The sequence below is a fragment of the Dipteris shenzhenensis genome, chromosome 9 (assembly GCF_047967505.1).
Source record: "Dipteris shenzhenensis isolate YYH24624 ecotype China chromosome 9, Dip_SZ_1.0, whole genome shotgun sequence".
Lineage (NCBI taxonomy): Eukaryota > Viridiplantae > Streptophyta > Polypodiopsida > Gleicheniales > Dipteridaceae > Dipteris > Dipteris shenzhenensis.
Genome location: NC_141604.1, coordinates 28218087 through 28243271, shown reverse-complemented (window position 1 = coordinate 28243271; position 25185 = coordinate 28218087). Strand labels below are relative to the sequence as shown.

Genomic DNA, 25185 nt, shown 5'->3' with positions numbered 1-25185 from the left:
ACTACCATTAACCAGCCTCAACTTAAATCATCAACCTTTGACTATGTGAAACAAGAGTGCACAATTGCACTTGGGCACTGCCTCCTAGTATAGTGGTAAAGCAAGCGGTTTTAGATGTCGAAGAGAAACCATACTCTTTTTTAAAAAAGGGAGTTGGCTATTAAAAGGCAATTTTTGTAGGATGATTTCCATAAAGGGCGATTTGAAGCACACGACTTAGTTAATTTAAAATTTCACGTGGAAATTCACAACTCCACTATAGCACTACCTCTAAGGAAGCAATGCTAACGAAAGATGCAATTTGCCGCAGCTCGATAGACCCTTAAAATTTGCCGCATCTTTTTCCCTATTGAAGTTTTTAAGCAGGCAGATTCTGGCACCTGAAGCTCATGTGCTAAGCTTGCTTTATAGTTGAAATTCATGGAGAAAATGGAAGCATCGAAGGCCAGAAAATTTGAGTCGCCTGTCAAAACTGCTGTTGACAAGTTTCAGTTGCTTCCAGCATTCTTGAAGGTATGCTAAGGACCGGTTTTGTTTCACATCCTCTGCTTAGTTTTTGCTCCCCTCGATTTCTCAAATCTTAATCAACTTTATTGTACTCACAGGTCAGAGGACTTGTGAAGCAGCATATTGACTCGTTCGATTATTTTGTCAACTGCGAAATTAAGAAGATCATTCACGCAAAAGCCAACGAAAAAATCACAAGCGATGTGGATCCTAATTTTTACCTTAAGTAAGCTTCAGGTGCTTCAAGATACTTACTCAATGGTACGAAGGTTGAAAACACAACATGCTCATTGCTTATTTGGCTTTCAGGTACCTGGATATCTTCGTTGGGAAGCCATGTGTCGAGCAAGACTACATGGTGGAACGGATCACACCTCAGCAGTGCCGTTTGCGAGATATTACGTAGGTCTTTCAGTCCAAATTATGTTCACATCGATGTTGGATATGGAATATAAATCAATCTCTGATTCTGCCATTTTCTCATCTCATTGCAAAGCAATAAGGAAAATTAAGAACCTCTACAGCTGTCACATGGCAAAGCCATCGACTTCTGCTTGTCCATACAGCCCTTTGTAGGCTGGCTTCTGCCCGTCCATACAGCCCTTTATAGGTTTCCAGAACAGCTTCAGATGGGCTCAAAATGCACAGCCTAAGTGCGGCATGTGTCCCCTTCTCTAACCTAGTCTTTTAGACCTTAGGGGCTCACATTAGGGCAGTGCCTAATATTCTAACACCTCCTGTCAATAGCGTGCATGTTGGGCAACTTGGTATGCGTGGAATCTAGTTCCATGGCAGGCTCACACTAGTACATTGTCTACATATAACTAATGCCCCTTCTTGATGACTTGGCTGTGGGTCAATGCCCATTAGTTTGATGACGTGCTCCATCAGCCCTCTGGATAGCGTCTTCGTGAACATGATGGAGGCATTCTTTGCTGTAGTTGACTAGCTTGTCCTACATTAGCTCTTTATTGAAGCTGTGCTATAAATTTTTGATTTGCACCTGTACTTGCCAATCACATGCAACTTTAGTTGTCACATAGGATCACTATCATGGCCTTTTGAATAGCATTGATGATCTATAAAATCCATTTGAGCTACACAAAACGATGAGTAGAGTATCAAAGAAAGAGCGATTGTTTGCTGAGTCATGTGATGGCTCTTGACAACATGAAAAAAAAGTATATTGTTATAGATTGATTGGAATCCCAATCATAGCCCAATCTGAATTATAGTACCCAAGTTGCGGCCTGCTGGTATTGCAATAATTCTTTCTATCTTAAATGGTACATTGCCCTATCAGCTAGATTAGATGCTCGTTTGGGAGAGGCTAAAATGAAATTTTTTAGACTTCAAAAGAAGTTGTAGCTTGAATGAAGAGATTTTGGACTACTTTTTGATTAGCCTTCTCCTTTAGTGCCAGCCTTCGTCATGGCTGAGTCTGCCCTTCACCTCCGGAGTGTTGACAGAAACTTAGTAGGAAGACTTTGTATAACTGAATGCTCAAGTATGTGTGGGTGTGTGGATTTGTATGTGTGAGAGCATATTTTTTTATACTATGGTCTACACCCACTGTTGGGCGCTGATGACGTTAGTGGGGATGTCATAGTAGCTGGTCCCTGCCATGCGTGATGGAGTTTATGGTTTTCAATCTTATGAGTGACTATCGTGAGATTGAAACTGCACTATGTTGTTTTTAGAGGATGAGTTTCGGAATGTTCCTGGATTCATCTAGGTATATGCTTTTGCCGTATTAGCGGACATGCAAATTTCACCTTGTGAAGTTTTCGTCCAAGTTGTGGCTTGCTGGTATTGCAATAATTCTTTCTATCTTAAATGGTGCGTTGCCCTATCAGCTACATTAGATGCTCGTTTGGGAGAGACTAAAATGAAATTGTTTAGACTTCACAAGTAGTTGTAGCTTGAATGAAGAGATTTTGGACTACTTTTTGATTAGCCTTCTCCTTTAGTGCTAGCCTTCGTCATGGCTGAGTCTGCTCTTCACCTCCAGAGTGCCGACAGAAACTCAGTACAAAGACTTTGTATAAATGGATGCTCAAGTATGTGTGGGTGTGTGGATTTGTATGTGTGAGAGCATATTTTTATACTATGGTGGTCTACACCCACTGTTGGGCGCTGATGATGTCAGTGGGGATGTCATAGTAGCTAGTCCCTGATGGAGTTTATGATTTTCAATATTATGAGTGACTATCGTGAGATTGAAACTGCACTATGTTGTTTCTAGAGGATGAGTTTGGGAATGTTCCTGGATTCATCTAGGTATATAAATTATAGTACCTGTCAAGGTGCTACTCGTGATTCCCTACATATCTCTCTCAAGGGACATGAATATCCTCATTCTAGCATTCAGGTAACTCATTGATGAAGGCACAACATGGGGGGTAGTGGTCACTTAGTACGGACTTCCTAACAATTGGTGATACTTTGTTGTGTCAACCACCTAAGATATATCCTCATTGCTAAGCTTGGCTCGACCTCCATTGAGGTAACGGCTTCCATAAGGGTTTCCATTGTGAATCTCTCACAAACCTTCAAACAATATATCTCCTGAAAAATGGAAGGTCATGCCTAATTCATGCGAGTCTTCAAGTCCTAAATCCTTCATTTCGATTAAGTAGGCCCTTTACCTGCTGGATCTTCTTGATGTGTTTCAAGTCACCCACACAAAGTAGATTATCTAAAGAGAGGTTGCCATTTGACAAACTATGAGAGAGATGATCCCAATGAAGTAGCCATGGATTCTTTAGCACCAATCTCGAGATGTGCTTCAAGCATACAACACCTGCAAAGTCTATATGCTATCTTTTTTGAATGCAAACATTATGGTTGCTCCACATAGACAATTATGGGCCCCCAAATGAGGACGTGTGGGAGGATGATCTATAGCAAAGGAATTTATCTGCCTCTCTTGCTCCACTGTATTTTGGGAATTCTATTCTCTCTCGGGGTTGGAATTTGGCTCTGTTCGAGGGGGTACTTAAATCTTCATCCCCAGAATTCAGCACTCTCTTAGTCTGAAATTTTGTCAATCATATTACTAAGCTGAGAAACCAGCTTATCGATGGGAGACTCCTCTCTCCCTCTTGCACTTGGATTATAATCCGTATGTATGGGATTTTGACTGAAAGGCGTAAACTCTGTGCCTTGCTCTGGGATGGACTTGTTTCTCCTATCATTTGTAAAGGAGAACTCCCTATCAAGGGATTCTTGAAGAAGATAAAGGTAATTGTATGCGTGGATTATCATACTCAAGATGTGTGTAGCTCTCATCTAAATTATCCTCTTCAAGAGAAGGTGATGGTCTTCTCTCCCTATCTCCTTCTGATAGTGGAGGAAAAAGGACAACTTCTTTATTAAATCTCCCTTCCCCTTCCATTCTTTCCTTTTAGTAATATAAGATAGAAAATGACTTGCTGTAATTTCAGAAAAGGGGTCTATTTTACAGGAAAAGTCAAGTGCTATAGAGTTGGTGGTACTTATGCGACTCTCACTTTGCGTGTGTCAAAAAACCACTTGAAATAAGCTCTTCTTCCTTCTCTTTTGGCCTTTCCTCCCTGTTTTTATGCTGTAAACTGGTACACTCTGTTTGGGCTACTTATGTTGAGTGGATTGGAACTCTAGACACTGTTATAGGGGGTACTTGGTGGGTGGATCACCCCCTTAAAGTCTTGTTTCAATCCGACTTTCTGTTGGGGAGAGGGGGGGGGTCTCTTTTCCTCACGGTTTAAGGGTTTTAAGGGTACATTCGCACGGGGGGGTTGTTTACCCCATTCCCCGTCCAATGACCAAAATTTTTAGGGGAAGCCCTTACCTTAGGACCTCTAGAATCTCTGATTTGCAGACAGAAAGGGCAGCGTGCACATCGACCTTAACCCGCAGTCCCCACGTTCAAACCCTTGCTTCACGGGCTATTGTAGGTCTCCCGTGTGTTCCAAGTCGTGAGGATCTCTTCCTCACATGTGCCTTTCCGTGTGTTCCTGTCCGTACAGATCTCTTCTGTGCGTGCGTCTTTGCCCGTGCTCCGTGCGGGTCACGTGCCGCCTCTGCGTGTGTGGCCCCTTGCGTGCATTGGATGCTCATCCTCTATCCCACCTGCTTCCGCTCTCTCTCTCTCTTCCCATCTCGGACGTGGATTGTTGCTACTTTGATACCGAATGTGAAGATCCGACTTTCTCAAGAATGCAAATGTGCGCAATGCATGCATTATTTGAATGCCAATTGGCCCTCCAATGGGGAAAGAGCGCTCTCGTGGGAGTACTTGTTTCTCTTTTCGACCTACATGCAAGGTGTGAGAGAGATGGTGGATGAATGCATGGTGAATAGAGAGAATGCTACGTGAGATTCATAATGAAAGGTGATACCCTTTCATTAATGTCCCTTGAGATCGCTTGAGTTCCATCTTCCCATTTACACTTGACGTTAGCCTATGACCCATGCATCTACCATTCAATGCACCTTAATGCCCCCTTCCCTTCCTATTGCCCCTAGGACCTAGACATGTGGGTGCACATCTTTATTAATAAAATAAGTGTCACATGTCCAAATTTGATGCCGTCTGAAGTAATGGCTCTATGGCTCTATCTACTCAGATGATCCACCGCCATACACCGCCATAACAATTCGGTTGGTGTCCATCATAAATACAAATACATGTTACATCATTGGTGTATAATATATAATAATGTTCTAATGTCTGCTAATCATGGATTAGTGATTTCTCTTGTCATGACATCCCCTTGGTCATTGTTTGGTTTAGGATGTAGACCGCCTTTGAAGGGCTTCCCCCTCATCATATTTAAATCCATTTCCTCCATGGATTGGTTCCTCTATTTTGCAAGTCTAGTTTCTTGTATGCCATGGCGGACTACTTTCTTTTACATTAGGCATCGAAAACCTATAAAGTATAACTCTCCCACCATTTTTTAGTCTCATTCTTGAGCATTTACCTTCCATTCTTGGAACTTCTCTAAGGCTTCTAATTACTTTGCCATTCTTGGAACTTCTCTAAGGCTTCTAATTACTTTGCCAAATAGTAAGCCCTGATCATGTGGCTGAAATCATCAATGAAAGCCAGGAAGTGTACTGACATGGGCATCATCAGTTGGTTATCAACATCAGCGTGGCCTTGCCTTGCACGTAGCTTCCTTTAGTAGAAGTGCATCACATTGCATGCAAACCTTGTACACGTCTAAGGTAGTGGAACTCCATACTTTGGCATTAGCATTTGTGAAAGATATGGTACTTGATATGCCTAAACCTCTCAAAAGGCCTTCCACGTTCATGTGAAGTTTTGTCATAGCTTTCACTGAGAGGATATTCTTGGAAGGTTTGGAAAATAAGACATTAGAGAGTATCTTATCATCACACTGGTTGGTGGTGAGTGTGGTGCAATCCCTTTGAGTGGATCACTTTGTACCGTTTCATACTTGGGAGTACTTGGGTTTGTGGTGAAAGAAATGTTGCCAATCCCTTTGATTATACACCTCCATTGTCATTGATGAGCATGCATATGTAGGTTCAATCTCTTGAATCTTGTTTGGATGCATTGCTGTTTGTAGTCCAATCCTCATCTTTGTTGAAAGACCTGAGAATCTTAGAATGCTTTACCACAAGAAAGAGGTCTTCTCTAACAGCAATATTGCCTTTCAACCAATTGTGATTTGCATTCTTCTTTTTGCAATCCTTAGCAAACTCTGGCTTGTAGCAGTACAAGCACTCCTTCCTCTTGCTTTCACTAGTATCAGAAGGCTTCGTACCTTTGGAGTCTTTGTCGTCTTTGGACTTACTCTTTTTGGGCTTGCTCTTTTACCTGATGTAAATCCTGCCTTGTCATACATCTTGGCCCTCGCTTCTCGTAACAACATGACCCCCATCTCCTCGAAATTGAGAGACCTCAATTGCTCTGCAATTTGTTGCTGGCAAATCCTCTGAAGCTTTAGGTGAAGTATCATTGCTCATCACATCAAGGCTTATCCCCAAGGCCAATATGATGGAGTTAAGAATTGATTGAGGTGTGGCTAAGATAGAATTAACTTGTGGTATACAGGATAAAGCATCTACAATGATGTCTATCCTTCTTTGGCATATGCCGAATCTGTAAATGACATGCAGCTTGCCTATCTCGCACAAAATTGAAGGTTGTCTTGGAGCGACTACGGTGCTGGTTTTTGGATTTATAGCTCCGATATCTATTTTTACGTATTACAGGAGGAGGTCTATGACGACCACCGTGCTGGCAAATAGAAGGAGATCTCGTGTTGGGTCTTGGAGGTATATATTTGTGTACCAAGGAAAATGTATTTCCGTGTGCAACCAAGGAAAATGCAATTGACGATATGGCCCTTGAGGGGTTCTCTTTAGGGGCAAGGGACATATCGACATGCCATATCTGTCGAGTGGCATCTTGGATATTGTATAATGCATGCTGATATGGCCCTTGCTTGTAGAGAGGACCCCTCAATGTCCATATTGTCAATTGCATTTTCTAAAAGTTTAATTGTATTTTTCTAGATGTATCTCCATGCAACCACAACGGTGGGTTATTGGAGCTATTTTGGCGCTATTTTGGTCCTAAACCAAGGAAATTATAGTCTTACTTTATTGGTATTTTAAGCCTTGTTGTAGTAAATCCTAAATGAGGGCAAAAGTATTCCGAGCCACCGCGGTGACTCGAGCCCCGGTGGTCATCGTTACTAGGGAACGGTGTTCCGACATCCGGAATGCTGTTCCAGTTAGCAGGCCGGAACGGAACGACCCCGGAACGTCCCTTTTTTTTTTTTTGGCTCTTTGAAAGTTTCAAATGGGTATTTAAGAGCTTGTCTATAAAGTTCAAAGTTGTAAAATGTTAGTTCTTTCATTTTTTAACATAGTTTTAAGCCATATGATGACGTGTCGTGTATGACGTGGCGTTCCGGTACTCGTTCCCCCTTCCCTGATCGTTCCCGTTCTGACACCCGAATTTCCGGAACGTTTTCGTTCCTTGGTAACTATGCCAGTGGTGCCATCCAAATAATCAACTACAATTCATCGAGTGAAAATTGAGCAGGTTGAGTAAAGAAGTAGTGAACATTGGGTGCTCTATTGGGATCAGAAAATTGAGACCCAATAGATCATACTTCTAAACATGCTAAGCATGAATGACTATAATAAGTTTTTTTTCATAATAATCACAGTTAAGGTCAATTTCTTTCAATATTTGACTCTCATAGGCCATTGTGTGCCTGATCAACAAAAGATTAGCTCAAATATTTGGATCTGCTTGAGCTACAAATGGCCATGATCAATGAGGTGTGACTAAAACCTTGAGTTGATCCTTGAGGTAAGAGTCTTCTTTAATCTTCAAAAGCTGCCTTTTCTCTAGAATCCCATACGAATGCTGTAACTTTATGCATCAAGTCATGCATTGCGGCTTCCTTATGTGCAATGCGTTGAACACACATTTAAACAGTTCCAAAAATGACCCCAATTCGTGCAGAGTTTTTGAAGTATGGCCATTCCAAGATTACTTTAAGCTTATCTGGATCCATCTAATTTATCTTGCCAAGAAATGTATTATCATGATTCATGAATCCTATTTTGCCAAGGATATTGAATTTTCCACCCATTCTTTTTGTTTATTTGCTTCCAATGAAGTTCTTGTTTTATCACCATTTATGAAATTCCATACGACATGTTTGACACAGATTTTTTAAAAGTTTTTCCTTTCACAATTCTGCTTTGGCAATTCATGTGTTAGAACCAGCCTATATTCGTTCTACTAAAGGACTTGTCTTTTAGATAATATTTAATTGATCCCTCTTCCCTTTGTGTGGAGGGATAAAAAAGAGAGCTATTGGATGAGGCTGTTGGAGCTGGTGCTTAGGCTTTCAAAGCAAAAAATTCAAAGTACTTTACTGGCAAAATGGATGCTATTACAGTAAATAATAATTCAAACTATTCTACTTGGCTTATCAATAGGGCCGTTAGGTTGCCTAATTTGTTAGAGCCTTGTGAGCTCTGTTTGTTTTCAATAGCAAGCTTGTCAGAGAAGGTATTGTTTAATTTTATAGTACTGATACGTTTCCATTAAAAACTTTTGCAGATATGCAGCACCCATCAGTGTAGATCTGGAATATACAAGAGGGAGAGAAATTGTTTCCCGAAAAGGGAAAGAGGGGCAGGTATGGTTTGAAATGGCATGGGTAGTAAGTTGAAGTTCCTCGTTCCATTTTCATACCATCATCAATATTATTGTCAAAGTTCCATTTTCATATCATCATCAATATTACTGTCAAAAAATGTGCAGGGAGGTCTGGTAATTGGAAGGATGCCCATCATGTTACGGAGCTGCCGTTGTGTGCTTGCGGGGAAAACAGAGGCTCAGCTGGCAGAACTTGGTACATTGCGAATTTGCAACCAAATTTCTTTTTTTACCTGGCCCGAGAGATATAGTATTTTTCTTTGGTCCATTTGCTTATGTATGCTGTTAAAATAAGAACACATAGCTACATGCCTAGTAAAATAAGAAAATAGTTATGTGTCGCTGCACATAAAGGATAGGACCATGCCTTTGATGAAGGAACTATCATGATTTTGGATCATGTGATGAGTGAGCAGATCATTGGCTCTAGTACACATAAGTGGATTGATATACAAACATAGATATTGGGCAAACATTCGATGTGCTGATCAAAGTATTTGATATTTCATGCAAACTACATTGGTCTGAAATTTCAACATCATTGACAAAGGCATGTCGGTGGAAGTGTTTGGCAACAAGGCTGTGCTCAAACATTCATTTCTGGGGAGTTCAAATGCTAAACCATTTGCTTAATTTTCACTTTTGTTCAGACCCATCGGATTTTATTGCTTTAATATTGCTCCAGGCTTGTTTCAAATCATTATGCTTCTAACCATGCCAAACACTATTTATGACTTAGGGGATGGATATATCTGTTAGAAATGACTAGACAGAGGGTATGGCACAGACAAAGACTGATAGATAGCCCAGAAATTCACACAGAAGTGTTTACTACGAAATCCAAAACTTCTGTACTTATGTGTACTCATCATACATATGTGCAAGCCAGTAAATAGACAGTGCTCCAATCAGAGATATTGAACCAACAAAATATATTTCCGTTTTAGATTCCTAAGCCTGCGTGCTCCTCGATGAGCTTTTGTAGACTTTAGTCACTTGTACCGACAAACACACCTCCAAGCTGTTCTCCCGAACAGCTACCCGTGAGGCAATGAATGCCTCGAAGACTTGACCTTCTTGCTGCCCTCATGTGCTCCCGCGTTCTCCTTGCTTCCTTGGAAGACAGCCAAGGCTCCTGATCCTGGAGGGCTCTTTGTCTGTTGCTGATGGCCACTTCTTTTGTCTCAAATCTGGTCCCTGAGGCAGGCTTGCTGCAGCTCCAATCTGCTCCTTGAATGGATCCTTGGGTAGTGAGTTATGCCCCTTTGAGTTACTCCTTTTGTAGGCCCTAAAGGGCCCCAAATTGGCCGACAGCAGTGTCATGTGCACGGATTGGTATTTGACGTGTATTGGGTACACAAGACTAGCTCAAGTAGCCTGGGGAGGCTTAGAGTTAGGCAGGCTTGATTCTCGGGTTGAGTGGCAAGGGTACGAACTAGTTAGAGGTCTTCGCTATTTTTGGCGCTTGGGGCCCGAGTCTATATAAGGGGCCCAAAGGTTCAGTTCTCAGGGAGCCGATGGGAGCAAGTCTCGTTCCCAGGTGCTAGGTCTAATCCTGGATTGAGTTGCGGACGCACGCCTGCATCTTAGCGTAGCCCAAGGCCCAGCAGTAGATCCCAGGCTTCATAGCGCCACCTAGTGGTATAGGACACCAGGCTAGTTAAGATTTGGTTGGGAGTTCGTGCCAGTAGCTCAGCTCGTGGCTCGGAGGGGACATCTCCTGATTCGGGATCGCATCCCGTAGTTGTCATGGTTGGGTGGCGAGTAGCCTGCTCAGATTCCTCACGTTTGGTGTGTTCTTGTGTTTGCTTGTAGATCAGAGGTTTCAGGAGTGCTGGGGTCGTGTTAGTTGGTATCAGAGCCAACTCCTGAGGTAGGAACTTCTGTTGCGAGAATTTTGGACGATTTTTTTCTGGAGGTATGCCGTAATTTCGAAATTCATGTTCATGCCCTGCACATGCTTTATGGTTCATCATTAAGGGTTGTGGTTAAGATTAGGGAAAGAAGGTAGGATAAAGCAGAGGGTGAGTGAATTCGAAGTTGAACTGAGGCGTTAGGTGAGAGAGAGAGCGAGGTGTAGCTTGGAGGGTCAGAGAAGGGGAGAGAGATTGTAGGTGAGAAGTGCTCGTAGGAGTGAAGATATGGGCTGATCGTTGGTAAGCGATGGGCTGAGGCGGAGCTTATTGCACCCTTGTACGGTCGGACTGAGCAGAGACCCGGAGAGCGCCATAGGCTGGAGCAGTTCGTTGGAGCAGTTCGCAGCCAAGGGGTGAGTCGTGGGGTGCGCCATGGGTGGGAGTAGGTTGCAGGCGAGGCTGTGCTAATTCGGGGGGGTTTGGATGCTTAAAAAAAGCACCACCCCTCCAACTTAGGAGGGTGGGCTTTTTTGAAAGTTGAGCTCTCTAAGAGTTGCGCCCACCTATTCTAGAGCATAGCGCAGCAGCAGCTCCTCCCCTTATCGTGACTCGTGCGCAAGTCTCTACCCCTCTATGCCCCTCTTGACGATTTCACTCTCAGGTACCGCCTGCTGCAGATTTCCGTACAGGCCAGCAAGGAGCTTGGCTCCTGGATTGACAGCCTCCGCCAGCTTCTTCTTTTGACCAGCCAGCCTCTTTCTCTCATCCCCCTCTATTTTGTCAGCTTTTCTCTCTGTTCCAGTCTCCTAGTTTCGAGCCACCTGTCCCTTCTCTTCTCTCAGCCTATTTTCTTCATCAGATTCGATTCAGTTATGGCTCATTCTGTAGACCCCGAGCTTGCGATGGGAGACCAGGATATGAACTACCATGCGGAGGATGACCAGGGTCTCTACGATGATCTAATTACGAAGAAAGCCTTCAGTGAATTCACCACTGCTCTTGATGGAAAGTTTGAGCAAGTTAACACGAATCAAACGGGGTTGACACAGCAACTCCAAGGGATTCAGACTACACTCACTTTTGACTAGCACTGTCCAGGCGCTCACGCATGTGGATGCCATGGCCTCAGTGTTAGGTCCGAACATCACTCCAGATCCTTTTCCCGGAGATCAGAAGTCTCGTACCAAGGAGGTTGTGGACACTTGGTTGCACAAGTGGCAAGTACACTTCCAGTTTCACCCTTATCCGAATGACAAGAAAATACAGCTTGCAGCAGGGTTTATGTCAAGAAAGGCTTTATTGTGGTGGAAGGAACTCCAACCCAAGACTGCAACATGGATAGAATTCGAAGGGGTCTGCAGGAAAGAGTTTTTGAAGAAGGAGGAAGATTACGATATTGTAGGCTGAAAGCCCTTGATATGTCCAAGCTGAATCTGACTTTTAAGGTTTATCTTTAGAGGTTTCGGGATTTGCAAATCAGAGCTACAAAGATGCATCCAGTGACCTTGTTAGGTTTCTTTGTGGATGGTTTGCCTGACTGGTACAAGTTACAGATCAAGAAGAACAAGTGTACCACTTTGCAAGAGGCCATGAATTACGCGCGCATCTATGATGATACCATGGCCATCGCAAAGAGAACCACAGTTGCCGACACGGGTGGAAAGAACAAGAGGAAGTTCTTCCAGTCTACCACTGGTACCGGGGAGTCGAGGTCTTTAGACACGCCTCCAAGAAACATTCGACTCAGGCGAAGAATGGTCGTGCCTGTTTCCTTCGTACATTGAAGTTAAAGAAAGAGGGACGTTGCTTCATATGTGAGGAGCGGGGCCACACTAGGAATGATTGTCCTAAGGGCAAGAACCAAAAGCAAGCGTCGGGACCGAAGCTCCATGCGGGTCCAGGTACCAAAGCTAAGGGAGCTAATCAAGTTTCGATGATAGGTATTTCTGTAAATGTCATTACCTGCCCACTTTCTTGTAATTGCACTTTTAATAATTCATTATTTGGTTCCCATGATCTTTTTCGAGTTTATGGAGAAGTTAGGGACCAAAGAGTTCACATTTTCTTTGACCCGGGCAGCTCTCACAACTTTGTTAATTACAAACTTGTGCAGAAGATGGGGCTGTCCACGATACCTAGCGATCACACCTGTGAGGTGTAGCTTCCAGTTGGGAAGCAGTTTTGGGATTGCAACGCTTAGGTCATGCACTTGGAACAGGTGGACTTGTTAATCGGAATTGAGTGGTTTAAAACCCATGATATTCGGATTGGATGGAAAGAGCATACCCTTTTCTTTTTGGATAAGGACACCCAATTTTGTATTCAGTGTGATAATATTCTCTCTTCTCAGGGACCACCTATTGTATTTGCGATGCAGCTTCGGAATATATTAAAACTTCTCATTATGATGTGTATCAGTGTGTTTTGATTCTGCATTCTTTATTTGTTGTCTCTATTAATAACAAGAATGATTAAAGTGTGTTTGAACACCGTGAATTGAGAATGTTGTTAGATGATTTCATGGATGTATTCCCTGCTCAACTGCCGGAAGGTTTATCTCCAGAACGGGCAGTAGATCATCGCATAGATTTAGTACCTGGGGCTCAACCTATTAGTGTTCCACCTTATAGGATTAGCCAGCTTGAGGAGGATGAGTGAGCTTTACAGCTACAAGATTATCTGAATATGGGCTATATTCGCCTAAGTAAATCACCTTGGGGAGCACCTGTCCTCTTAAGAAAGAAGAAAGATAATTCATGGAGAATGTGTATACACATTATAAACGATTGAATAAAGTGACAATTAAGAATCGATACCCTCTTTTCGTTCCGATGATTTGATAGACCGTTTGGCCGGAGCGAAATATTTCACTAAGATTGATTTGCGTACGGGTTATCACCAAATCCGTATCTATGCTAAACACATAGATAGAACCGCATTCCGAACTAGGTATGGCCACTAGGAGTTTCTCATATTACCCTTTGGTTTGACCAATGCTCCTGCCACCTTCCAGCAAATGATGAACGATTTGTTCCGAGATTTTCTAGGCAAATTTGTTGTCGTGTTCTTAGATGACATCTTGGTATATAGCCAAACGCTAGAGGATCACATAGGACACCTCCGGATTGTCTTAGTTATTCTAAGACAGCATAAGCTCTATGTCAAGATGAGTAAATGTGACTTATTTATGAAGGAGATCATTTACTTAGGACATAAGATTTCTTCTAAAGGTATTAGCATTGATCTGGATCGTATCTAGAAGGTTTTAGAATGGCCTATCCCTCAGACTGTGAAACAACTTCGTTCTTTCCTAGGATTCACGGTATTTCTACGGAAGTCTGTGCGTGATTATTCACACATCACGGCACCCTTGACCAACATATTGAAAGGTCGTGGACGCAGGTCTACCCAGCTGATCTCTCGGACTGATGGCATTGAACAAGGCTTTTGAAACCTTGAAGTTAACTATCAAGGAAGCACCCGTTCTTGCATTACCCGCTCCTACCCGGCCTTATGTTTTAGAGGCCGATGCAAGTGATTTTGCGATTGGGGCAGGTTTATTCCAAGAGGGCAGACTTATGCAACCAAGCTACCTCACATGCAGCCATTGCTGCACCCCTGTACTCAGCCTTTGTGCTCGACAAGGCAACTGTAGGCTGTTTCTTGCTGCTCCAAGTGACTGTAGCACTCCCAAAAGAGAACACATATCCACTGGTAGATCGTCTATCAAAAATACTACCAGCCCAATCAGCATCAGTGTATCTATGCAACTGTATCTGAACCCTAGTCTCATAAAATAGTCCATACTGCAATGTGGACTTCACATACCTGAGTATGCGTCTAGCCACATCCAAATGCGGTTTCCTTGGAGCCTGCATAAACTGACTTACCAATCCAACTGCATAGCTTAAATCTAGCCTGGTAATAGTCATATAAATCAAACTTCCTACTAAGCGTCTGTACATAGTAGGGTCTTCCAAAAGCTCACCTGCATCTGCGCTCAGCTTCACATTCTGCTCCAAAGGAACTGAAATAGGCTTACAACCTAGTGATCTCAAGAAAACCCCCCAAAGTGGTGGGGAAAGCCTCTGCTATGGAAGACGGCTCCTGTGTTTTGGTGCATGTTGGAGTACTGGCCCTCGAATGTAGGCATTTGCTCATCTTGGTGGAGAAACCTGGTGTGAAAATCCACACTTTTCGAGAATGCAAATGTGTGCAATGCATCCAGAATTTGAATGCCGATTGGCCCTCCAATGGGGAAGAGCGCCCTCGTGAGAGTACTTGTTTCTTTTTCGACCTACATGCAAGGTGGGAGAGAGATGACGGATGAATGCAATGTGGTAGAGAGAATGCAACGTGAGATTCACAATGAAAGGGTGATACCCTTTCATTAATGTCCCTTGAGATCACTCAAGTTCCATCTTCCCATTTACACCTACCCTTAGCCTATGACCCATGCATCTACCATTCAATGCACCTTAATGCACCCTTCCCTTCCTATTGCCCCTAGGACCTAGACACGTGTGTGCACATTTTTATTAATAGAATAAGTATCACATGTCCAAATTCGATGCCGTCTGAAGCAGTGGCTCCAGCTCGACTAGTCCTATCTACTCAGATGATCCACCGCCATAACAAATCGGTCGGTGTCCATCATAAATACAAATACATGTTACAGCATTGGCGTATAACATAATAATAATGTTTTAATGTCTACTAATCACAGATTAGTGATTTCTCTTGTCATGACACGTGGTTCCCCTTTTGTTTTTGAAATGTTATAGGACCAGGCCTTCTCGGTTTGCATTTTGGGCATCTGTCGTCAGGTCCTTTGATGTTTCTCGCCGTTAGCAGAGCAGGTTCCGTATTCTTCCTTGAGTGGTGGTGCCCTCTCTTCTAATTGTTGGGCAGGCATGTTTGAGTCCCCTTCGGCCGTCTCTTGTTCATGCCAAGCAATTCATAGGTTTGAGCATGGCACGTGGTATACACTGCGCTTGCTCACAACAGTGCTTAAGAGGCACCACATTGAGATGAAATGGAAGGCAAGGAGGGGGGCCTATATATAGCCCTAGTCTCTCCCTCAGTCGGTTGCAGCGACCGCCTGCATGTCCGATCCACTAGGTCATCTGACCGACCCCATGCCCTGCATAAAAGGGTCTTCTATGCAGCCCTATAGGGGCTGCTTGACTGCCCTCAAACAGCCCGACTAGGGGGTTGACCCCCTGCCCTAAAGGCCAACTGCCACAGGGCCCTATAAGGGGCTGCCCCAGCCACTAAGTGAGGCTGCAGGTTGCTCATGTGAGGCCTGCCCTCCTACCTATGGGCTCTAGGGGGTCTGACCCCTCCTACTCTATAAGAGGGCTGCTATACAGTTATAGGGGCAGACTACCATGACCCCAAAGAGGTGGCCACGCAGGCCCTACACCTGACCTACCCAATGCGCCTCACAATGATCCTGATACGTGATAGCGAGCATGCCCCAGATGGACCCCCAAATGGAGCCCTCTCTACCCTCACGAGGGCAAGCGCACCCACAACAAGGTCCTCTCTCCGGACTGTCCAAACCTCATGGGGGGCGGGCACACCCACAAGCAAAGGCCCTCACTCCCTACGGTGACAACAGGGGATGTTGACCTCCAACACTCCCTCTCAGCTTCCGGATGGAACCCGGGTGCTAGGGAGCTGGGTGTGCCGCTGGAACTAATGAAGGAATCGGTTGTGTAATACTCCATTTTCGAAGATCGCCATAGGTACTATCGAAGAAGCCCCCCCCTCTTGGCATGAACCGCCTCAACATGATCACTAGAAACTTGGTACTATTGCTTCTAGGCCATGATACACTCCTCTCGTCCGATATTGGTACATTAAGTCATCTTGTACAACAATCCAACTGCTGGTATTGGTATATCACTCCAACAGAAGGTACTGGAACAATAATCCAATTGATATTGCCCCTGGTGCAAGGGCCGCTTCCCTGTATCTCAGAGCTATACAACCCCCTCTGAATCCCCCTCTCAGGTCCAAATTCATGCACTAACGCCAGATAGATGAACCTTAGAGCTCTAATGACAATGGGCATATAACAACGCACAAGGATCAATCAACTGTGTTTTGATTCCCGCATTAGCAATATGCTGACCCATCCCGATCTTCAACATATCATCAGACAATAGCTGCAGCAGCAGAACACTAGGAGACTCCCTCTGGTTCTGCCAAGTCATAATGTCCAATCAAAATACATACTAGTAACATACTGCCACTTGAGTTAGCGGGAATAACTCCTTGTGGCTTGAAGTCCCGCTTGAAAGCCTACCTCGGTGAAAGACTCCCTTCCCACTGCACTTGTTTGACAGGTACCACTGCCACAAACAAGCAAGCAATCCTTTGGATGGATCCAGAAAGCCAGCACGCAGTGCATCCTGCCACGTGCTACTCAAACACTGGAGTATACGTTGTAGCGGCGACCTTACCCTTGCATTGACACGGTCCCAGAGCTGAGACATCTCGGTCTCCTCCTGCTCCAGGATGCCAAGGTTGGACGCAAGGGGATCGGCTTGTCAACTCCCACCAATATGAAATTTGCCAGATCATACGAGTGTGACATAGATTCCATCATGACCCGCCAAACTCCGTAATTGAGTCCATCCGATCGACGGTCGATAGGAAAGATGGTGTGAAGGTCTTGTAGGCTCCTAGCCTCTTCATCACCATATCCAGCCCTCCTCTCCCCTTCTTTCTGTCCATCCCCTTCTCTCCTTTCCCTCTTCACTCCGACATGGAGACCCTGTCCGAGATGGCAGAGAGCAAGACAAAAATTCCAGTGTTGCCCTCCCTTCGAATCTGAAAACACCCTTCAAAGTCTGCGTACCTTCATTGACTCCCAAACAGTCCACGCCTCACACAATCCTCCTCACGAACACCTCCTAAAAGCAGCCCTGAACCTCCTCTGTGTGTGTTGGCTCAACACTCCCTCCGCATCTCGGGTCTCTAAGTCAATGGTGGCTTTGATACCATGTGAGAAGTGCAGCGGAAGTGAAGAGGGAGAGAGCCAACCTCACACACACCAAACAAGAAAGGGGGGAGAGAGAGTGCAAGTGATGGAAAACCTCTACTATACAAGACTGCTCAAGAGCTCATAACACTGCTCAAGAGGCACCACACTGAGATGAAATGGAAGGCAAGGAGGGGGGACTATATATAACCCCAGCCCCTCCCTCAATCGGCTGCAGCAACAGAGCTGACCAGCCTGCATGTGGGCCGACCCACCAGGCCATCTGACTGACCCCATGCCCTACATAAAAGGTGCTGATGTGCAGCCCTATAGGTGCTGCCTGACTGCCCTCAAACAGGCCGACTAGGGGGACGATGCCCTGCCCTAGAGGCCGACTGCCACAGGGTCCTATAAGGGGCTGCCTCAGCCACTAAGTGAGGCTGCAGGGGGCTCATGTGAGGCCTGCCCTCCTGCCTATGCCTCCGACAACGAGGCTCTAGGGGGCCCGGCCCCTCCTGCCCTACAAGAAGGCTTCTATACAGGCATAGGGGCAGACTACCGTGACCCCAAAGAGGTAACCACCCAGGCCCTACACCTGGGTCCTGACCTGCCTAGTGCGCCTCACAATCAGGCTGATACATGACAGCAAGCGGGCCCAGATGGATCCCCAAGCGGAGCCCTCTCTACTCTACTCTACCCTCACGGGGGCGGGCGCACCCACAACAAAGCCCTCTCTCTGGACTGTCCTATTCCCGCAGGGGGCAGGCACACCCACAAGCAAAGGCCCTCACTCTCTACAATGACATCAAGAGATGTTGACCTCCAACAGGAAGTCTGCTGAAAGGTTTGAACTTATGAATATGCAAAGCCTAGCTCTTATGAACATGAAGGGTTTTGTGATCATCTTGGGCAGGAGAAGATGATATGCAAGGATGTATCATGGAAAAAGAGGGCTGCGAAGAATCCCCAAAGAAGGATTCAAGAACAATCAATGCCAAATCAATTAGTGGAAAAATATATTTTTAAACATTTATATATGACTATTCAAGGAAGATATGGTTGTATTTGAGGCTCTTAAATACTTCAATGAATTTATTACTTTTGTTAAAAGTCAAACAAGTCATTGGATCAAGGCTTTCAAGTTAGATAATGCTCTTGGAAACCACACTCTCCTCTACTCGATGTCAGTAGCCTTCCTTGCACAACTCTTGAGATGGGAGTTGAAGTACATTAAGTGCAAGGATGCACTATGCCTTGGACAAGTTTGCTCTCTTAAAATGACGAAGAGGGAAGATATGAAATGATGGAGAGTGGGAGGGGAAATCCCAATTATATGGTCCATGAGATGGGCAGGGAAAAATTAGCCGAATCGACTAGCCAGACAACTGGCGTATTAGCTTGCTAGGCCGACTTACCACGTCAGCATGTCGATTGCCACTTCCACATCATCAGCCATGTCAACAGTAGTGCATGCTGCCGAGCATCGTGTAGGTCCATGTGGTGGTCTACCATGTCAACGGCAAGAGCCTTAGAAAGATTTCTTTATTCTATGCATTGGGTCTTGTACCCACTCCTCAGATAGTGATTGGATAACATCACTCGGTGGATCTTTATGTCCACACATCCCAGGATGTCGTCCTCCCCCAGCTGCCATCTCGAAAGCTTGGGGTAGCTTCAAGAGTTCGCTTTGGAGGATCTCTCCCTCATTATAGGAGAGATTGGTCGGTAGCTTGTCATGTGGAATAGTTTGATCCTTGATGATCTCGGCAGACCCATTGCTAGATCTAGTCACATGCAGTGGTCCAGATGGGAGAGAGGTCCCTCTTCCTCTATGGGCCGTTTGAAGGCTTCAAATACCTTTTGGATGGGTGCGTACATATTATGAGCGGAAACCCTTGAGCGGATTATCCGAGCAACACTCAATGGAGTTATACTTGAATGAATGTTTTTTTATGGAATATCTTTTTTTAAAAACCTCAATCGACAGCTCTCATATTAGCTGCATGCATGTACCAAGGTACAAAGAGCCAAAGACATATACCCTTGGTTTGAATGCTCTCATGATGCAATTGTGTGTATTATATTTGCACATTCATTGTATTTTCTATAAGCCTCAACATGCCAACAAAATTAGGACTAGTGGCATTGTTCACTTTTAAGTAGATATGCTTATTAATACCTCCCCTCAAGCTTGTGAGATTGCCAACAATTATTTGTTTTTAGTCTTTCGAAACTCAATAGAGGGACGGATATATATTTTAACAATCAAAGATGTAAACTATGAATTCACCTAAAAATTCAAACCTAAAAATTACAACTTGCCATACATTTCCAAAACAACTATGACATGTTCATATTATTAGGTCAAAGAACATTAAAATCACATGATGATTTAGAAGCCATAATCTATCAATCCATAAGAAGTTAAGGTTTGCATAAGAAGGCAATGGCTATCCATCCATAAGAAACCAGGTCTACATGAGATGATAATGAAAACATGAGAAATTAAGTTTTGCATCAATCCATAAAAAGCCAGGACATGCTCTCTAGACCTCATCAGCCAAGTCATCTATGTAGTCTAGATGCCCATGATGCCTCTCCACCAACTCATAATCGAATGTGCTATCTCCTGCCATTTGGGTAGCCACATCTTCTGCATAGCAAGGCAGAACACTAAGCTCAATTAGTCAGTATCTAACCATGCTTAAATTATACACATAGATCAAATAAATTACTCACTAATCAAGAGGTGCATCAAAGTCATAGTCTGTCTCCTCATCATCTATCATGAGGACTGCTTGATTCACACTTGAAGGCCCTGCCTCTGTGAAGTTGTCTCTAAGCATGCCTTCTAAGTATCCTGTGCAAATCTCTTTGTCATTGTCCACTGCCATGCATGGACGTCCTGAGTGAATTGCTGCTTTCATCCCAGGTGCTGTACCTGCACCAAGCTCAAGCACAGAGCGTCCAATCGGACACAACAACTCCATGAACATCAACATCATGGAGCTACTCTTCTCCAACCCACCATGCCACTGTCCACCCTTTCCCTCTTTTATGCACCGTACACTTGAAGGCAAGTAATGAGTGATGAAATAATTGTCCATGCACACCTTAAGGGATTGGGAAACTTTATTTGCCCTATCAAGATAGTGATGTGTCTTCTTGCCAATCCTAGAGAACAATAGGATTTGAAAGGCAGTAATCTACATAAAACATAGATTGAAAAAGTTAATGGAGAATACTAAAATACGAACAAACAAGAACATGACAATCATGTAAATAGCCAAATGACATACCTTGACACCAAAGCCAACATTATCCGCAACATCAATGCAATCTCCCGTCTCCACGATCCATCTACATGTACTAACTATAAGATACCAATAGCTGAATGCAATTCACATAAATAGACATTATCAACTGTGATATATTGCTCACCTACAAGAAACCTCTAGTCTCATTTGTCTTGCCAAACGCTCAACGAATGAAGTGGATACAGGTGAACACATCACCAATGTCCATCCATAATCATCCATCACAGATGAAGCAATAGCAAGTGAGCATGAGATATGCTCCTCATTTAGAATGTTCCATCCAGGGATTCCACCCTTGATTCCACTCACTATTGATCCTGTAGGAAGGTCAATCAAGCAAAAATCCACACTCCATGCAGCATTTTTTCCATTGCGTGACTTCTTCATGCCACCAAGTTCATGGTAAAAATTTCTTATGATTTGAAAAGCCCCATCATACTTGTATTGCTTAACTTCTTTTCCAAGTGATACATAATCATACTTCCAAACTTTGTAGTTTTCTTGTGAGATACGAGTTGCAAATGATGAGAAAGTGGACAAAGGAACATAAACCATATCCGTATTACACACTTTCTTGCTAAGAAGAGACTCCTCCTTTCGTGGATCATTGTCTACAATAACAAAGAATCCTAAATTAAATTTGTAGGAAGCTTCTAATCACTTTGAAACATGAAAGAAAGAGTTATAAGAAAATAGACCTGTGTTAGAAGTGCCCGTTGGTTTAGGTCTTCCACCTCGTTTGTTATTTGGAGTCACATGACTTGCCTTTTGCTTTTCTACTATTGCTTTTTGCTCCTCTTCAAGCCTCTTCTTTTGTGCCTCATCCATGTTGCCCGACGAACCCGAGTTTGACTTGCACTCACCTTTTAAATGGCGATCATAAGTTTCCTTCTCTTCCTCGATACATGTTCCAGCCTTCATCTCGATCCACCAAGGGCAGTGCTTCCTTTCCCACTCCGTAAGCAATATATGACCATCCTTATGCTTATTCTCTCTAAAAATATGAGAGGTGTACATGCAATAAGTAGCAGGTGCAAGCATAGTCCAAGCCTTGCAAATGGATGGTACCACCTTAAGACTCTTATTTGCAGCCAGATAATGGAGATACCTAAATGATTTTTAGGATAATATAAGAGAATGCAAGGTATAACAAAGATATCTTTCCATTGAAAACGAAAGCCAAAACGCACCTGTAAACCAATCGTCTGCTGGCATTTGTAAGATCAACTTGCTTGGATGGAACAACAGCAACTGTCATCAATGAAGCAACAGGCTCAAACAAAAAAGGCCTGTGTCTCACTATAATGCCATCAAAGTATTCCAGAATAGAAGGACTGTCTGGAAGTGTAGCTGCACCCTCAATGCTTGATGATTTCATCACTTGGTCAAGCAATCGCCCAGCATCTGCCAACACATGGTTCATCCATACTTCTTTTGCAAGCCAAGGTATGAAACCATGGTCAGTCATAGGCATCCCATAACTCTCCTTTAGATTGTCATCTGCACCAAGAAGAGAAAGAATAGATAGTTGCTTTGCCTTGGAACAGGTTGCAATTGATACTTGGTAAAGCTTCTCCAAAGTGATCTTCATTGATGTATCCTCAAATGGTAAATTCCAAAGGATATTAAACCACTCCTTGCATGGGAAGGATTGACTATTGAAAGCATCTGCCAAATAGTAAAGTTTTAGAAGAGACTTTGATACACACAACAAACCATATATTAAGGTTTTCAAAGTACAAACTAAAAATTTGCAAGTTGTAACTATAGATTTATAATTTTCAAATCATATATTATGGTTTATGAGTTGTAAAATTAGAATTTGAAAACTATAAATTCAAATTTGCAAACTATAAATTCAAATATCTGAGATATAAAACGTAGAATTTTGTGGACTACAAATTCAAATTTGTGATCTATAAATACAAAATTTGGTAAATTGAAAACTTACCCGTGTAATTTTTCTTCGATATGTTGCTCCCACAGTCTTTTTAATCTCATGAATCTTGGACTCTCTCTCATCCTTTGGCATGGAAGAATGCAATTTCTTGCATTGAGCCTCAAAATCTGATTTCCATTTCCCCTTTCAACATAAACAGATAATCTCATCATAATGTTATTGGAACACAAAGCAAAGTCACAAAAAAAGAAAATATATAAACTAAAGAACTAATACTTACAGCAAATACCATCCTCCCAAGAATAGTTTGGGTGAGGGGATACCACACCCTTCGTCCACTTCCAACCTCTTTCTGTCTTGCCAACTCAATAGCTTTTTTCTCCTCCTCACTAAAATCGTGAGTAAAATATTGAGCATCACAGGATACGAGTGTGCTTGTGTGGTACAAATAATCCTTGAGATTAGTAACAACAATTGCATCTTCATTAAGCCTGCAACCATTGACTTAAATGGATCAAAATTGGTTTCATATACAAGCAGTTACCATCTCAATATAGAAAACATAAACAACAAGGCTTACAAGTTAAATCTTTGCAGAGCAGCAACAAGCTTAAGCTCATCCTTTGCTTCCGGCTCAATAACTTGAGCTTGCACTCTAATGTGTCTAGACTTGATATTTGTGTAAAGCTCTTCTATGCTTTCCATCCAAGATGCCGTACGATGATTTCCTTCCCACACGAAGAACATTTTGTTTGATAGAAAGCTCCATGGTGTGCCAATTATCTCTGATTCAAACTCATCATTAACTAAGCTCCAATTCTTGTCCCAACGTTCTCTTGTGACATCATCAACATCCTTCGAAGACCCATCAGGCATTTTGATAGATAGAATAAAAGATCCTTTTGTCGGAATGTATCCCTCTATTTCAAATGCTCTTTTCAAAATGGTCAAATCATTCCTAATTTGACGCACAACTGGGTTTATGAGACAACGACACAAGGGAATTCGAGGAGGTGGAATTTCTTTAGTTACTGTAAGAAGCTCTAAAATATCTGCACCTGAAGGTCTCTCAACACACTCTGGAATGATATCCTCCACATCATCTTTAACTCCTACTTTGTTGGATGGATCATCTATAGTTTTATCCTTGTTGTTCTCAGGATCCTCAATATCAGTTTCAATGTCAACTTGCTCAAGCTCCTTCAGTTCATTCTTGACCTCTGACTCTTGCTTCTTCCTTTTGCCACCTTTCCTTGTGATAGGACTAGACACATCACGTTTCTTTCTCTACACGTTTGAAGAACTCAATTACAAGATTTGCAAAAATGCAAAGGTGAAATGCAACTAGAAAAAGAAAAAGAAACCAAACTTACTGGAGGCATTTGTTGCACAACTTTCAATAAGCTCACCTGCACAAGAAGAAAAACAAATAAATGACATAGTGAAACCATCTTTGAAATGATTAAATGAAAAATGACAGAGTGTAACCATCTGAAAAATGACAGAGTGAAGGCACGGGAGAAATTCAGCTGAACAGAAGAAAGCATGGAAATTCAGACTGATTCCCAAATTTCGTATTGTTGCCCTTTCTTTAGTGATGCTTATTCGAAGGCTAGAGATGCATATGTTCGCATGATGCTGGCTAGCCTGTCCCAAGTCTGGGCTCCGTTTGGCTCTGGGCTGAGCTGTTTGCGCTCTGCACAAATGGCCCCGTCTTCTCCTCGCCAAACTATCCATATATGGCATTTGGTCCTTCCAACACTCGTTTGCGCCCAGCGCAAAGGCTTGTCAAGCCTCCAAAGGGAGAAGGGGCCATTCGGTTCTGCCAATTTGCGCTTAGCGCAAATGGAGAGTCGAGCCACCACATGGCCTTTTGGCTCTGCCAGGAGACATTTGTGCCCAGCGCAAATGGGCAGTGCTTCTGGCACTCTCTCCCTCTCCAAATCAAAGTGCCGCGAGTAACCATTGTATACAAAGAAGCAAAGCAAAGAAGCAAAGAAGCAAAGAAGGAGGAGGAGATCAGGCCACGATTCCTCCTAAAAAACAAAGCAATCCGAGCGAGAAATTGGCGTAACAGAGACATTATACCTGCGCGAACCAAGTCGAGACCGAATTCGAAGACGATGCGAGCGAGCTCGCAGCCGAGTCCAAGCAGTTGATAGAGATGACAGCAGGGTCACCACGCTTCTTACCGAGGCGGATGGAGACAGTCTCGTCGGTGAGGGCGCCGAGGTCGGCCACTCTACTGCCGTGAGGAGAATCCGAGAGCTTGGGTAAGGAAGCAGAGGAGGGAAGTTGGAGAAGCAGAAGCAACTGGTAGTATTTCTCTGTGATATTCTGAGGGTAGAAGCAAGCTATTTGTAATCCTCTGTAATATAGACAGACTCTCGAGAAAGGATTGTGGAGAAACAAGC

At 43.5% G+C, this 25185-nt stretch overlaps 1 protein-coding gene across 2 annotated transcripts in view; it reads left to right on the top strand.

Moving 5' to 3' along the window:
- Positions 1 to 302: 302 nt before the first annotated feature.
- NRPC2 (nuclear RNA polymerase C2) overlaps positions 303 to 25185 on the top strand; it is a 188620-nt gene continuing 163737 nt past the window's right edge. For both annotated transcript variants that reach the window (XM_087378899.1, XM_087378900.1), the window contains exons 1-5: positions 303 to 513; positions 606 to 733; positions 817 to 909; positions 8609 to 8687; positions 8813 to 8903. In XM_087378899.1, coding sequence (XP_087235025.1) covers positions 421 to 513; positions 606 to 733; positions 817 to 909; positions 8609 to 8687; positions 8813 to 8903 — 484 coding nt within the window. In that variant the 5' untranslated portion in view covers positions 303 to 420. The remainder of the gene's footprint in view (positions 514 to 605; positions 734 to 816; positions 910 to 8608; positions 8688 to 8812; positions 8904 to 25185) is intronic.